The sequence below is a fragment of the Hemicordylus capensis genome, chromosome 2 (genome assembly GCF_027244095.1).
Source record: "Hemicordylus capensis ecotype Gifberg chromosome 2, rHemCap1.1.pri, whole genome shotgun sequence".
In the NCBI taxonomy this organism is placed as follows: Eukaryota; Metazoa; Chordata; class Lepidosauria; order Squamata; family Cordylidae; genus Hemicordylus; species Hemicordylus capensis.
Window position 1 is genome coordinate 248,837,304 of NC_069658.1, and position 16,851 is coordinate 248,854,154.

At 45.0% G+C, this 16,851-nt stretch overlaps 1 protein-coding gene across 2 annotated transcripts; it reads left to right on the forward strand.

Annotated features, from left to right (window-relative positions):
- Positions 1-3,255: 3,255 nt before the first annotated feature.
- Positions 3,256-7,680, forward strand: LOC128342218 (zinc finger protein 501-like). 2 transcript variants are annotated; one of them, XM_053289303.1, is made up of 2 exons: positions 3,256-3,804; positions 6,310-7,680. In XM_053289303.1, exon 2 carries the CDS (start codon positions 6,339-6,341, stop codon positions 7,569-7,571), a length of 1,233 nt encoding a protein of 410 aa, XP_053145278.1. In that variant the 5' UTR covers positions 3,256-3,804; positions 6,310-6,338; the 3' UTR covers positions 7,572-7,680. The 2 variants fall into 2 exon arrangements, with proteins under 2 accessions (XP_053145278.1, XP_053145279.1); XM_053289304.1 differs by lacking the exon at positions 3,256-3,804 and adding an exon at positions 4,724-4,954.
- The last annotated feature ends 9,171 nt before the right edge of the window (positions 7,681-16,851 follow it).

Here is a 16,851-nt window from a genome sequence, read left to right on the forward strand (position 1 = left end):
CCTTTAGAAGGACGATCCGGCTTATGAATCTTATGTAAAATATTTTTTTAAAGTATCCAAGGGTAAGGGTTAAACAGAAAAAAAATGTTCAGCATCAGTAATAAAACCTAAGAGATTAGCCTCACCTAGAACCACTTTGATGATAGACATGATTTTGGAAGTGGGATCTTTATCTAAAGGAAGATAAAAGGACCTATCGTCCAATTGTTGAGAAATTTCCTTTAGGTAATCAGTCTTGTTCATAACAACAATGGTGCCACCTTTATCTGCTGGTTTGAAGATCAAATCTGGAGCCCCTGGAGGCGCAGTGGTAAAACTGCCGCCCTGTAACCAGAAGGTTACAAGTTCGATCCTGACCAGGGGCTCAAGGCTGACTCAGCCTTCCATCCTTCCGAGGTCGGTAAAATGAGTACCCAGAATGTTGGGGGGCAATATGCTAAATCATTGTAAACCGCTTAGAGAGCTTCCAGCTATAGAGCGATATATAAATGTAAGTGCTATTGCTATTGCTATTGCTATTGCTTAAGGGTATTTAGAACAGAATGGTCTTCTCTAGAAAAATAAGCTCGGCATCGACTATGTCCAAGCATCTCTTTTTCTGCTTTAACAATGTCTCTTTCCACAAGTTGTTGAAAAACAGTGACATTGGGGGAATTAACAGGAGGAACAAAAGTAGATTTCCGTCTAAAGGGGGATCCCTCGCCTATGGGATCACTCCCGAAAACAATTCTCAATTTAATCGATCTGATTAACCTGAAGAGGTCAACCCAAGTGTTGAAGTCACGGTACACAGGTGTAGGAACAAATCCCAAGCCGAGCTGTAAAACTTTAAGCTGATGTGGGGATCAAGATTTGTTACTAAGGTTAAGAACTATGGCCTGGGTCGGCTGCAAGGGCGATGATTCCTGTGAAAAAAATGCTGGGAGTCTTCTGATCTATGTTTAACAGCTCTTTCTAGAAGATGACGCTTTCTAGATAAAGAACCTTCTTCCTCAGAAGGAACAGACTCATCAGTATCAGTGTATTCCGATGAACTTACAGGATTTCTCCAAGAGACAGATTTATGTTCAAACCGAGGAGGAGCTGTCCAGTTATAGACTCTGCCTGAGTCATAATCACATTCATCATGTGAAAATTTTTTATTTTTATAATGTAAGTTGTTCCTTCAATTGCTTGATGTCCCCCTCAATTTCTCTCATTTTTGTGTCTAATACCTCAGAAGAGGTATTGGGCTGCACTCCAATGCGCAATGAAAAATCCAAATTGTATGTGAAGTGCTCCCCGATAGCTCCCAGGGACTTCGGGGTATATCTGGCTGGTATGTGAATGCACATTTTCATTCTGGAGGAGATGTGTTTTAAAAGCCAGGTGTGAAAAACCCAAGAAGGGCATTCCAAAGTTTGCTGCCACCCCCTAAAAAGGCCTTGTTGTCATATGAATCTGCCCATCAAACCTGGTGACAGGATAGAGAATGGGGTTTGCATTTGACTAAGTGAGCTATGGACCACAAAAGCTCCTCAACAATAAATCTGTTCATTTTTACGGTGCCACACGATGCAGCAGTGCAGATGTCCTCCTAAGCCAGGGTTTCTTAACCTTCAGACCCTAGATGTTGTTAGGCTACAACTCTCATCATCCTCAGCCACAAAGGCCATATGTCTGGGGATGATGGGAGTTGTAGTCCAACAACATCTAGGGGCTCAAGGTTAAGAAACCCTGTCCTAAGCATTTTAGGAGTCCCCCCCCCACTACAAGTGTTTTCCCTCTCCCCAACTGTTTAACTATGAAACAGCCAGTCTACTTACTCAATAGTACTACTAATGAGTTACTTTAAAAAACTACTTAATTTCAATAAGTTGAATTTGAATAGGACTAGGGGATGGGCCCATAGCTCAGTGGTGGAGCACCTACTTTAGATGCAGAAAGTCCCAGATTCAGTCCCTGGCCGCATATGCAGGTAGGGATGGGGAAAACGTCCCCTGCCTGAAACTTTGGAGAGCCGTTGCCAGTCAGAGTAGACAGTACTGAGCTAGATGGATCAATGGCCTGACTCAGTAAAAGGCAGCTATTTGGGTGTGTATGTGTGTGTGATTGCAGCTCAGTGGTAAAGCACCGACTTCAGATGCAAAACAAGGTCCCAGGTCAGAAGAGCTCAGTGACAGAAACCCTGGGGAGCTTCTCCCAGTCAGAATAGATAATACTGAGCTAGATGGTGTAAGGCTGCTTCCTATGTTCTTATGACTAAACAGGAAAAGTGTGTCGAGTCGGTGTCAACTCCTAGTGACCTCAGGGCCCTGTGGTTGTCTTTGGTAGAATACAGGAGGGGTTTACCATTGCCACCTCCCGTGCAGTATGAGATGATGCCTTTCAGCATCTTTCTATATTACTGCTGCCCGATATAGGTGTTTCCCATAGTCTGGGAAACGTACCAGCAGGGATTCGAACTGGCAACCTCTGGCTTGATAATCAAGCCATTTCCCCACTGTGCCATTGTTCCTATGGCTACACAAGAGCAATTTATTATTTTATTTTACATCCCGCTCTTCCTCCGAAGAGCCCAGAGCGGTGTACTACATACTTAGGTTTCTCCTCACAACAACCCTGTGAAGTAGGTTAGGCTGAGAGAGAAGTGACTGGCCCAGAGTCACCCAGCTAGTTTCATTGCCGAATGGGGATTTGAACTCGGGTCTCCCGGGTCCTAGTCCAGCACTCTAGCCACTACACCACACTGGCTCCCATATATAATTTAGTCCCAATACCAGCCAGTGTTTTCTCTCTCCCCCACATTAAAATGCTTTTCAGCTTCTGCTGCTAAGCTATGATCTCCCCACCACAAGTGTCTTTCCTCTCCTACCCTGGTGGCGCAGTGGTAAAACTGCCGCCCTGTAACCAGAAGGTTACAAGTTCGATCCTGACCAGGGGCTCAAGGTTGACTCGGCCTTCCATCCTTCCGAGGTCGGTAAAATGAGTACCCAGAATGTTGGGGGCAATATGCGAAATCATTCTAAACCGCTTAGAGAGCTCCGGCTATAGAGCGGTATATAAATGTAAGTGCTATTGCTACCCCACCCCAAAAGAAATCGAGGTGAGGATTTGCTCCTGAAGCGTTCTCTCTGTCTGTATCCCTGACAAGATTATTTAAAACAAACCACACACACCTACACCCACACTCTCTGCACATCTTCCCTGACCTCACCGGGAGAGTCAGGAGGACAAGCGCGCGCTCTCCCCGCTTCCCCGAGTCCTGCAACCAGCCAGCAGAGGGCTCTGGCACTTTGGGACAAGAGAAGTTGGCTGCTGCGGTTCGCTCCTCTTTGTCGGGCGCTTCTCGGCCTAGGATTGCTTCGCTACTGAGCTTCCTAGGTCAGGCGCCCCCGCAGCAGCATGCTGGATCCGATCTGGGGCGGAATCTCCCTCCCCTCCCCTCGCCCCCTGAACTGCTGAGAGGGAGGGAGGGAGAAGGGGATGGTCAGGATTGGAGTGTGCGATGCCGCGCAGCCGGAGAGGAGAGGAGCCCGAAGGGGCTGGGATTATGAAGGGTGCGTGTAACAAGCGCCGGAGAGAGGAGAAGGAGAAGGAGACGAGCCAAGAAGGATTAGGGGGTTAGGGTGAGGGTGTGCAAAAGGAAAAGCGGAGAGGGATCCCGTCGCGACTTCGCCGCCTCCGCCGCCTCCCCCGTTGCAACCTGTTGGCGAACCAGGACTGAAGAGCAGCTGACAGGCTGGTTGGTGTGTGCACAAAGTAATCCTGACTGAGCCGCCGTCTTCCCTACTGTGGGGGTAGGGGGAATTGCTCCATACTGAGGTGAGACCTGTGGGGCAGCCTGCCTGAGTTTCTTTATTGACATTTATATCCCGCGCTTTCTCCAAGCAGCCTGGAGCGGTGTGATGTTTAGCCTCACAACAGCCCTGTGAGGTAGGCTAGGCTGAGAGGTAAGGGACTGTCCCAGAGACACCCTATGAGTTTCATGACTGAACGGGATTTGAACCGTTCAGCCATTCAACCGTTCAGGAATAGGTCTCCTCCTCAGTCCTATTCCAGCACTCTTAGCTCTGCACCACGGTGGCTCTTATTTAGACTGGCCTGCTTACTCAGAAGCAAAACCTACAGGATTCAGTGGTGTTGCTCATGCCTTCCCTGCCCCCAAGCAAGTGGGCCTAGGGTGCCTGCATGAAATCATATCCTTTGGATCTGGATTAATTCCTTTTAAATTATTCTTAATCTTACCCTCTGATCCTCTATTTCTTACATTTATATCTCATCCTTCCTCCAAGTTCAGAGCATCATGCATGGTTCTTCCCTCTTTTGTAGTAGTGTGCACGGATCGGTTCGGAGGCCATTCTACTGGCCTCTGAACCGGTCCGGACAAGGGGTGGTTTTGGTTCGGGAGGGTTAGGGTGGGGGGGTCCATTAAGGGCGGGGGGGGGCTTTACTCACCCCTCCCGCGCTTTGCTGCTTCGGCGCCATAATTAGTTTAAAAAATGCGCCGCAGAATCCCTCGCCGCTCCGGGGCTCCTTCTTGACTTCAAAATCGGGCGGCAGGATACTTCCCTGCCGCCCCCAAAGCCCCCTCAAGCCATTTGAGCTCTTTAAATCTCGCCCCGGACCGAGTGCTAAAGCGCTCGGGCGGGCGGCGGGGAGATGTCCTTCCGTCCGCCCGCCCCCTTCCCTGCCTTCTGCGCACGCGCGCGCAGAAGGCTCCCTGCACTTCGCAGAAGGCAGGGAAGGGGGCGGGCGGACGGACAGACATCTCCCCGCCGCCCGCCCGAGCGCTTTAGCACTCGGTCCGGGGCGAGATTTAAAGAGCTCAAATGGCTTGAGGGGGCTTTGGGGGCGGCAGGGAAGTATCCTGCCGCCCGATTTTGAAGTCAAGAAGGAGCCCCGGAGCGGCGAGGGATTCTGCGGCGCATTTTTAAAACTAATTATGGCGCCGAAGCAGCAAAGCGCGGGAGGGGTGAGTAAAGCCCCCCCCCGCCCTTAATGGACCCCCCCACCCCAGTGCCGAGCCGCAGGTCCGCGGTCCGGTGCACACCCCTACTCTTTTGCATTCACAACAACCCTGTGAGGAGGGTTAGACTGAGAGATTAGCCCTAGTCACACATTATGTTCAACACTCACACAATGAGTGTACAATGTACACAAATGTTATGGGGCAGCTAAGAAATGTTATGGGGTGGCTGACAGTGTACACATTTGTTATGGGGCAGCTAACAAATAGAATTTGTTTGTTTGTTTGTTGTTACTACAAATGTGATTATTCACATGTTATGTTGAACACAGGTACAGCAGTGCACTTCCTATCTATACCATGCATTTAAGGGACCTGAACCAATGTTCACATTCAAAATGAACACAGGTACTATCATTCATACAAACGCATAATGTCTGAATAGGGCTAGAGTGACTGGCCCAAGGTCATCCAGTGAACGTCATGTGAGGATTTGAACCCGAGTCTCTCCAGGCTTTGTCTGGTATTCTAATCACACACCACTCTAACTCTCTATTAATTTTCATAGTTCCTAATGTTGTGTAAGGCACTGTACAAAAAAATGAAAAATGGCTAATTCCTGACTACAATCTGGAGGTAGCGGAGAGGCGGGGAGGGAGGGAGGAAGATAGATTTAATTGTAATATACATGCACAGGTAAGATATCTTCAACCACATAGTGGCTGACAGCCAGACTAAGTTTCTCAATAATACTATTCAGGAATTACTCTAAATGACCACTTAATTTCAGCAGGACTACTTTGGAGAAATTTAGTCCGACTGTCAGACTTTATTTTTCTCACCTGGACAATCAAAACAGAAAAATACAATATAGTACTAACCATGGTTATTTGTAAAATAGCTTCACATCTGGCATCCAACTAGTTTCTCCAAAACCCCAGTTCTTTGACTTGCTTAAGCATTTATTGACTGCACACCCATTGCATGAACTTCTTTTATCACGATATCAATATGTATCAATATATCTAGAATTTATACATACAGTTTACTGTGCTCTCTGCCTATGCTTTACAATGTACAATATGCTTAGTCGTAAGACAAAACTGAACAGCTTCTTCAAGATTTGTAACACAATGAACATATGAAGCTGCTGTATACTGAGTCAGACTATTGGACTGTCCAGCTCAGTGCTGTTTACTCTGACTGGCAGCAGCTCTCCAAGATTCTAGACAGGGAAAGGTTTTTCCTCACCGTTTCCTGAGTTTCATTTTTAACTGGAGGGTCTGGGATTGAGCTTTCTGTACACAAAGCATGTGCCCTACCACTGAGTTATAATTAACAGTGATTATATTTTTTTTTAGGTGACTGGTCTGTTAGTGAGTGAAACGGCATGCATACACCACAGGAAAACCCACTGCATGAAAAAGAAGCAGAGATCTTGTTGGGACATGCCAAGGAGAAAATGTCCGTGCTTTGTCAACAGAGCAATGATGCTGACCACCAACTTGGAAACTCCTCAGGAAAGGGGGCTGGGAAATCCATGTCTTGCCGAGGGGCCTTCAGTGAAACCACTGAGCATCAGAGGACCCACAACAAAGATGAGGGGAGGAGGATAGTAACTGAATGTGAAAAAAGCAGCAGCCAGGCCTTGATCCCCATTCCCTGCAATGAAACCAACACTGCTGAGAAACTCCACATATGTTTGGAGTGTGGGAAAAGCTTCCATTACCGATCTAATCTCATTGCTCACGAGAGGACCCACACAGGCGAGAAGCCATTTCAGTGCTCTCACTGTGGAAAACCATTTCGCCTGAGCTCGCACCTCTACAGACATCAGAAACTGCACACCGTGGAGCAGCCCTATGAGTGCCCGGACTGTGGAAAGCTGTTCCGGCACAAAACCAGCTTGGATGCGCATCAGAGAACCCATACAGGGGAGAAGCCTTTTGTATGTGTGGACTGTGGGAAGAGCTTCACACATCAGTCGGGCCTCATTGTGCACAAAAGGACCCACATGGGGGGAAAGCCTCATTGCTGTGCCAAGTGTGGGAAAAGCTTTGGTGACAGACCGACTTTAATGGCACATGAGAGGGTCCACACAGGAGAGAAGCCCCATAAGTGTTCAGCGTGTGGGAAGACCTTTATTCACAGATCCAGGCTTATTGTCCATGAAGAGACCCACACGGGAGAGAAACCATATAAGTGTTCAGACTGCGGCAAGAGTTTCAGCTTGAGCTCTGCTCTCCTCACGCATCAGCAGATCCACATTGGGGAGAAGCCATATCAGTGCTTGGATTGTGGGAAAAGCTTCGTCCAGAGAGGAAATCTTGTGGCCCATGAAAGAACCCACACAGGAGAGAGACCATACAAGTGCCCAGACTGTGGGAAATGCTTCATTGTCAGCTCGAGCCTGAGAACACATCGAAGGACCCACACGGGAGAGAAGCCCTACGAATGTTTAGACTGTGGGAAGAGCTTCAGTCAGAGCTCAGTCCTTATGAGGCACCAGAGAATCCACACAGGAGAGAAGCCACACGAATGCTCAGACTGTGGGAAACGCTTCTCACAGAGGTCAAGCCTCATTTCACATGCAAGGACCCACACCAAAGAGGTGCCATATTGACTGTAAGAAACAAAATGAAAGTGACACTGAGCTCTGTATTTACCATGATAATATCTGTTCTCATGAATTGTTCTGTGTTAATGTTTAAATGTTAAAGACTAAGAAACAATCTTGTCCTTTATTTCACCTACTATACTTCTGTTGGCTCCCCAGCCCTGCTGGATCCCCTCCTCTATTTCCAGAGCTGTGCCCACACACATTTCCATGTGCAGGGAATAGATTGAATTCCCCCTCAGTTACATTTTACTATAGGAACATAGGAAGCTGCCTTATACTGAGTCAGGCCATTGGTCCATCTGGCTCAGTATTGTCTACACTGACTGGCAGTGGCTCTCCAAGGTTCTCCCAGCCCTATCTGGCGATGTCAGGGATTGAACCTGGGACCTTCTGCATGCAAGCAGATGCTCTACACTGAGCTATGCCCCATATCCTCAGGGAATATCACACAGCACACAGTGCTCACATGTAGATATCAATCCATATGCAAACCAGGGTGAATCCTGCTTAGCAAAGAGCACAATTCATGCTCACTCCTGCAAGATCAGCTCAATGGGGGCTTCAGAGTTCAGACCCACTGAAATCAATGGGGCCACAGTTAGTCATGACTAAGGTCTAAGGTCATGACTCATGATGTATGTACATACAGACACACATCACTATGACATGTTCACTGTGGAAGTACACTCACCCCATAGAACAACTAGAGGAGAGGAGAGCTGGTCTTGTGGTAGCAAGCATGACTTGTCCCCTTAGCTAAGCAGGGTCCACCCTGGTTGCATATGAATGGGAGACTAGAAGTGTGAGCACTGCAAGATATTCCCCTCAGGGGATGTCGCCACTCCGGGAAGAGCAGAAGGTTCCAAGTTCCCTCCCTGGCTTCTCCAAGATAGGGCTGAGAGAGATTCCTGCCTGCGGCCTTGGAGAAGCCACTGCCAGTCTGTGAAGACAATACTGAGCTAGATAGACCAATGGTCTGACTCAGTATATGGCAGCTTCCTGTGTTCCTAACTAATCATTGAAACTAAATCCTGCGAGGGTCAAATATAGAAGTCCAACAGTAAATGCAAAGGTCGGTTCTAAAGACAGAGATCTGGGTGCTTCAGGAGAAACTGAGGAAGTTGTGGAGTTGCCTGGTGCAGGGTTTCTCAACCTTTTAAGTAGCAAGCAACCCCTAACTTCTGAAAAAAAATAAGTATCTCAATTTTCCAGTGGATTTTATATTTACAGCAATATGTGCCATATAGAAGAAAGGGCTGTGTTTATTATATAGGGCCATGATATGACAGATGGCCACTGGCCAGTCTAATGTGGGTAGGGTTGCCACCTTTTACACCAGAGGAACACTTGAGTAGGTATCCAGGATGTATGAGATCTGGTTTATTTCTTAAAGTCCCATTATAGGAACATAGGAAGCTTCTACCAAGTCAGACCAGATTCTCTCTCTGCCCTATCTTATTTAACACATTTGCATACTGCCCAAAACGCAAATCTCTGGGTGGTTTACAATATGCCAGGGAGATCTTGGAGATGCCAGGGAAGGAACTTAGAACCTTCTGCAGGTTCTCTTCCCAGAGTGGCCCCATCCACTATGGGGAATATCTTACCATCCTCACACATGTAGTTTCCCATTCAAATGCAAACCAGAGCAGATCAGGCTTAGCAAAGGGGACAAGTCATACTTGCTACCACAAGACCACCTTGTGAAAGCACCTGCAGAATAAACAAGAGGTAGCAAGCAAGGTCTCAGAAGACATTTGCTTCCTGCTTTTCCACTAGCGACCTAGTCTTTAGAGCATCTTACAACAGCCCATTGAATAAGCAGATGACAATAAAAATCAGTGATGTATGTAGCCATGCTAGCTGGGGATAAGCAAGACTGTTTTATTCCCTTCTGCCTTTAGCCCCTTGTTATGCTGTTATCCAAACTTCATTGTGGCCTTGAAACCTATATCACATCAAACCATTATATCATTGTATGATATCATTGTATCATACCACCGCTAAAGTACCTGGACTAGAGGTGATGTCGGCCAAAGCTAGGAGGGTTGGACCCAGTTCTGGACAGAGCAGGGCGTGCCAGATTGTTGCTAGGAAAGTGCTGTGCAGTGTGTCAAAGTTTTTGCCATGGGTTTGAGAGGAAAAAGAGGCAAGATGGAGAGACAGTAAATGAGGGAGGGAGGGAGGGAGATTCTAGGCAGTAGCCAACAGCGAAGACCAAGAAGCAAAGGTAAGCAAGGCACTCTTCTCTCCATCCTGCTCTCTAGGTTTCTTTCCTCTCTCCAGCTGGTCCTGTACCCCCTGACTGTGTTGAACATAGCCCAGGGGAATGCATATCACATGTGGAGAAATTATGACCTAGCAAACCTAATAAATAACAACAAGAAATAATAAATACATGAATAAACATTATGTTTTAGCCACCCCATAACAAATTTTTCTCTGGGAAGCTCACAACATAGCATTGAAACATCAGATAAAAACACATAATACATTAAATCACAACAGAGCAAAAGGGTCAGTGGGGGGAATACAAAATACAATACAAAGCAATTTTAAAACTTTTTCTAAAATAAGTTTTAAAAATCAAAATTTAGAAGACCTGAGTGAACAAAAAGGTCTTCACCTGGTGGCTAAACGAACCAAGTGATGAAGCCAGGCAAACCTCACTGGGGATGCTCTTCCATAAACGGGGTGCAACCACCAAAAAGACCGTCCCTATAGCTCCAGAGACACTGGAACATGATATCCATGGCTGTACTCTAAAGATGAGCTGTAATGCCTAGTACAGGTAAATGAATATGCCAACAGGTATAACTGAGATTTGGTGGGATGACCCCCAGTGTTGCAATGAAGCAAGTGAAGGAAAGAACTTGCTCAAAAAGGAGAAGTGCAACAGAAAGCGTGTGTGTGTAAGTGTGGTTTGAACATCAAATGTCTTGATCTTCTGATGCATTCACCTACTCAGAGAAGCAGTAACGGCCTTCACAGAAGTCTAAGAGAGTGAACATGGTAGCCCAGGGGAGAACATCTGGTAAAACATTAATGTAAAAAGAAATTAAAACAACATTGTGGGTAGAGTCTACTATAAACCACCATACCAAGTAGAGGATATGGGTGGTTTCCCTTGAAGCAAATTACAAATGATTCAAGGAAGCAAGATTTCAACTTGATATCAAGTTGGGAGAAATTCCTCTGAGCACTGAACCCCCAACAAATACCTGACATGCCTTGCCAACAATTTCCTCTTTCAGAAAAGCCCTTTTCACACATCATATTCGGTGCACATACTGTACAATCTGTGAACAGTGTATGTACAGATCTGTAGTGAATCACATGGTATTTTGAACACAGAGCAGTACACTTCTTATCTGTGCCATGCATCTGAGGGCCTGTACCTGTATAACTCAGAGGAAAGAGTTGCAGTATGCAAGAACAAGACAGTGGAGTTGAATCAGGAATATTCACGGTTTAATGAGACAGATATTATTTACAGACTAGAGAGGCATCCAGTCTACTTTCACTGCTCTTGCTGCTGGCTGGCTGTTAGCCCCACCTCTACTCCAGGACTGGAATAAAAGTAAAGCACCATTCAAAAGCTGGTCTGGATCAATGAATGGATTAACCAAAAACATCACAGTACCCAGGTTCACATTTAAAATGAATGCATGTACAGTCATTCACACACAAACACCTTTACACACATATGACATAATGTCTGAATAGGAACACCATTGAAGAAAGAATGAGGAGATTGGTTATCCTAACCAATAGGGAAGAGCTGGTCAAAGAGGTTGAAGTTATGAGAACTATACCTCAGGAAAGGTGATTAGAGAAGGGCTAGGAAGGGTTCCATGGCTAGATAAACTAATGGGGGTGGGGTGGGGGTTTGAGCTCAGGATGTGCGGAAGTTCCTGAAGAAAGAGTTTTAAAGGTGAAGTCACAAACAATTTAAATGAGAAAGAAAAATGGGGGACCTCTAAATAAGCCAATGTCAGGGGCGAAGCAAGGTTGGAGTGGGCCCAGAGACAAGATTTTAAATGCCCCGCCCCCCGCAATGTAGCTCAGCTCATGAAGTAAAGAAATCTTAAATGAGGCTGAATAGTGGTAACAAACAGCATAGTTTATCTATCTATCTATCTATCTATCTATCTATCTATCTATCTATCTATCTATCTACACACACACACTTTTTAAACTATTATTATTATTATTATTATTATTATTATTATTATTATTATTATTATTAAACATTTACACCTATGTGCCACAATAGAACATCATCCAATCCTACATTATTTTTTAAAAGGTTTTGTAAATTGTGGACGATGCAAGTCATTTAATGGTACTAGAGAAGGACATGCTGTTCTGGTAGCTCCAGGTCTGAACACTCACATCAGTTTGGAAGGATGAATACAACTGCCCTGGCGGGTGCACAGCTAGGGGAGTCAATCATGTGACTTGCCTCTGGGGGGCCCCCAAGGCAGTGGGCCACCAGACAACTGTCTCCCTATTATAGTTACGCCCCTGGCCAATGTGGCTGCATCAAAAACTTGGCAATGAGGAGAGCTGGTCTTGTGGTAGCAAGCATGACTTATCCCCTTAGCTAAGCAGGGTCTACCCTGGTTGCATATGAATGGGAGACTAGAAGTGTGTGTGCACGGTAAGATATTCCCCTCAGGGGATGAAGCCGCTCTGGGAAGAGCAGAAGGTTCCAAGTTCCCTCCCTGGCAGCATCCCAAGATAGGGCTGAGAAAGATTCCTGCCTGCAACCTTGGAGAAGCAGCTGCCAGTCTGTGAAGACAATACTGAGCTAGACAGACCAATGGTCTGACTCAGTATATGGCAGCTTCCTATGTTCCTATGTTCGTCTGAGCTGGAAAAAAAAGAAAAAGGCATCCATAAGGTACCATTAAACATAAGATGGACGAATGTTATCCTAATCTTCAAAAAAGAGAACGTGGGAAACTACAAACAGTTCAGTCTGACTGATACCAGGGAAGATACTAGGTCAGATGACAAAGCAGTCATTCAGTAAGCATCTTGATAACAATGCAGTGATTAGAAGATGCCAGCATGAAGTGGTCAACAATAAATCCTGCCAGACTAATTGTATATCTGCCTCTCTTTTTTAATCTGGTTAGTAGCTTAGTGAACTGTGGGAATGCAGTGGACATAATTTATGTTTATTTCAGCAAAGTGTTTGACAAACTCCCCCACACAAATCTTATTAGTAAACTGGTCAAATATGGTCTAGAAGATGATCAGTGGATTCACAGCTGATTGGAAAACTGCAGTCAGAAGACTCACCAGTGGCCCCTCCTGAGTCTGGAGAGACTTTGAGTGGGCTGCTGGTGGGCTCTGTCCTGGGCCTGGCACTCTCCCACATTTTTCTCTGTGACAGATGAAGGGGTAGAGGGGAGCCTCATAAAAGCTGCAGATGACACAGCCCTGGGAAGGATAGCTAACACAACAAAAGACAGGGGAGCGGGGATTCAAAATCACCTTGATAGAATGGAAAACTAGACTGAAACTAACAATACAGAATTAAAGAGAGACAAATGCAGCAATGCACAGGCAAAAAATAAAATAAGATGCGGAGGTATGAGATGGGGAGCAACTGCTTGGCAGTAGCACATGTGAAAAGGATCTCAGCAGTGTAATGCAGATGCAAAAAAAGGCGGATGTAATTTTAGGCTGCATTAATAGAATCATAGCTTCCAAGTCATAAGAACATAAGAACAGCCCTGCTGGATGAGGCCCAAGGCCTATCTAGTCCAGCATCCTGTTTCACACAGTAGCCCACCAGATGCCTCTGAGAAACCCACAGGCAAGAGCTGAGGGCATGTTCTCTCTCTTGCTGTTGCTCCCCTGCAACCAGTATTTAGAGGCATCTTGGCTCTGAGGCTGAAGGAAGACTAGTAGCCATTGATAGACTTGTCATGAGAAGTAATATCTCAACTTTATTCCACAGAAGTTAGACCTCATTTGGAATACTGGTCTAGTTCTGGGTATCTAAGACCTAGATCAGGAGGCTTTACACACAGAGCTAATACCCCGAATCTCCTTCAGAAGAGAGTGTGTACCTTCATACATCAGCCAAACTTACCCCGAAGTCTCTTTGAGATTCTTGGACCCACTCCACAAACAAATAGGGCTTTCTAGATTATCTAGATTATTCTAGATTATCTTGACATATTTCCGGACTTTTAAAATGCTGGTTTTAAGCTACTTTTTCTGAAAATGCTGGAGCAAATAGGGAGAGGCACTGACGTAGAATCATTAGCTTGATAAGAGGGACGCTCTCCTTAGAAATGCAGATCTCTCTCTCTCTCTCTCTCTCTCTCTCTCTCTCTCTCCTCACCATTGGCTAGAAGGAAAACACATGCATGCCATGTGAACTTGTTTCAAAACAAAACCCAAGAGCAGAGGGGAGGGACTGCTTCCCTCAATGCCACGAGTGTAGTTCGAAGTGGCTTTGCTCAACATTTACCCCGAAGCATGAAGCCATGTGCAAATAACTCCCAAGTGTCCAAGTTTAAGAAGGATGTAAATAGTCTGGAATGGGTTTACAAAACAGCAACTAAGATAAACAGGAGTTTGAACAACAAGCTTCCTTACTTAGCAGGGGAGGATTACTTGGAGCTTTTTCAGATGGTGACTTTACTTTGAGAGGGTAGGTGTGCATTCACATAGCCAGAGTTACCCCAAAGTTTGTGAAATATTTCAGAGAGCACTTCACAAACGATTCAGGTTTCTCCTTCCGTATTCTTACCTAGCCCAATGTATGTCTAGGGTAAAATAAATCCTCTTTTTGCACTGGAGTATCCATTATGCCCCAAACTCGCAGTAAAGCCTGCTGTCTGAAAAGCCTCCTGGCTATATAATATAATATAGAGTTAAGTCAGCCTCCTGAGACCTTGCACTATAGTGTGCTGTGACTGCTTCTATAGGCTTGATCCTTGCTCCACCAAATGCTGCTAGCTTTATGGCTACCTGCTCTCTCTGTATGCTGTTTGGAAGAGACTGAGCTATAGCGCTATCTACAAATTATTGTTAATTGCATGGACAATCTGTGTACAGATCTGTACACACATACAGGTGAAACTCGGAAAATTAGTCCATTAATTTCAGTAATGCAAATTAAAAGGTGAAACTGATATATGAGACAGACGCATTACATGCAAAGCAAGATAAGTCAAGCCTTAATTTGTTATAATTGTGATGATCATGGCGTACAGCTCATGAAAACCCCAAATCCACAATCCCAGAAAATTAGAATATTACATGGAACCAAGAAGACAAGGATTGTAGAATAGAACAATATTGGACCTCTGAAAAGTATACAGTGTACTGTGCTTGATTGGCCAGCAAACTCGCCTGACCTGACCCCATAGAGAATCTATGGGGCATTGCCAAGAGAAGGATGAGAGACATGAGACCAAACAATGCAGAAGAGTTGAAGGCCGCTAATGAAGCATCCTGGTCTTCCATAACACCTCAGCAGTGCCACAGGCTGATAGCATCCATGCCACGCCGCATTGAGGCAGTAATTGCTGCAAAAGGGGCGCAAACCAAGTACTGAATACATATGCATGCTTATACTTTTCAGAGGTCCGATATTGTTCTATTCTTCAATCCTTGTCTTCTTGGTTCCATGTAATATTCTAATTTTCTGGGATTGTGGATTTGGGGTTTTCATGAGCTGTACGCCATGATCATCACAATTATAACAAATTAAGGCTTGACTTATCTCGCTTTGCATGTAATGCGTCTGTCTCATATATCAGTTTCACCTTTTAATTTGCATTACTGAAATTAATGGACTTTTGCACAATATTCTAATTTTCCGAGTTTCACCTGTACAGTTATATTGAATGCTTGAACATGCATCTTCTCTTTGTACCATGCATTTGAGGGACCTGTACCCAGGTTCACTTAAAATGAACAAATGTACAGTCATTCACACAAAATAATGTACAGACACCTGACCATACATACAGTGTAATGTCTGAATAGGATTTCTATTCCATTTTCTGTGTAATTGCTTTGAGAAATTGTTTGTTGTAAAGGATTATTAATTTTTTTAGGGTCCCCATTTTCTTCTGTGACATGTCAGAAGGGATGCACTAGCAGGTCATATAATGTGTTTCCCAGAACTTTTTAAAAAATATACAACTAGGCACAAAATGTGCAGTTTCAGAAAAAAAGTGTGCAATAAAATAATAAATAAAAATAATAAAAGTGCAATTAAGAAATTCAGGTCATGCAAAACAAATTGTTCTGGTAAGAATTAATATGCCTATTTTCCTTTCACTATCCCTACAACTGGACTAAATTTGGTCCAAATTGGCTAGGCAGTTCACAAGTTAGCCCACTTGTGTCTCAAATGTTCATGTATCCGCCATCTTGAATTGGGGTGGAAGATATCATAACAAACTATGTGCTGAGGTGTCCCTATGTGTCCCTTCAAATGTAACAAATATGGTCAAAATTGGTTCCCATTTGCACTTCAAATGTTCACGTGTCCGCCATCCTGAATTGGGGTGTATGACATCATCACACACCACACCATTTGGGCATCCCTATGTGTCCCTACAACTGTAGCAAATTTGGTTCAAATCGGTTAGGCAGTCCACAAGTTAGCCCACTTGCGCCTCAAATGTTTATGCATCCACCATCTTGAATTGGGGTGGATGACATCATTACAAACTACGCCGTTGAGGTGCCCCTATGTGTCCCTACAACTGTACCCGATTTGGTTCATATTGGTCCAGGCACTGTGAAGTTGATAGGCGGGGATACACACAGGTGGACGGACACACACACACGGAATGCCATGTGATCTTATAAACCTACTGGAAAGTAGGCTAAAAAAGCATGGCCGGTGTGGTGTAGTGGTTAGAGTGCTGGACTAGGACCAGGGAGACCGGAGTTCAAATCCCCATTCAGCCATGATACTAGCTGGGTGACACTGGGCCAGTTACTTCTCTCTCAGCCTAACCCACTTCACAGGGTTGTTGTGAGGAGAAACTTAAATATGTAGTACACCGCTCTGGGTTCCTTGGAGGAAAAGCGGGATATAAAATGTAAATAAATAATAACAACAACAGCAACAACAAAAGTGTGCAGTTCAAAAATTCAAGTCATGCAAAAGTTGTATTATGTTAGATGATGTAAAAAGTGACTGATAACAATAAGAAAAGTAAAGTGAGTTGTTCAGGCTCCTCTAGAAACCCAGACTCTGAAACTGTAAGCAAGTTAATTACTGTGATGAGGGAAT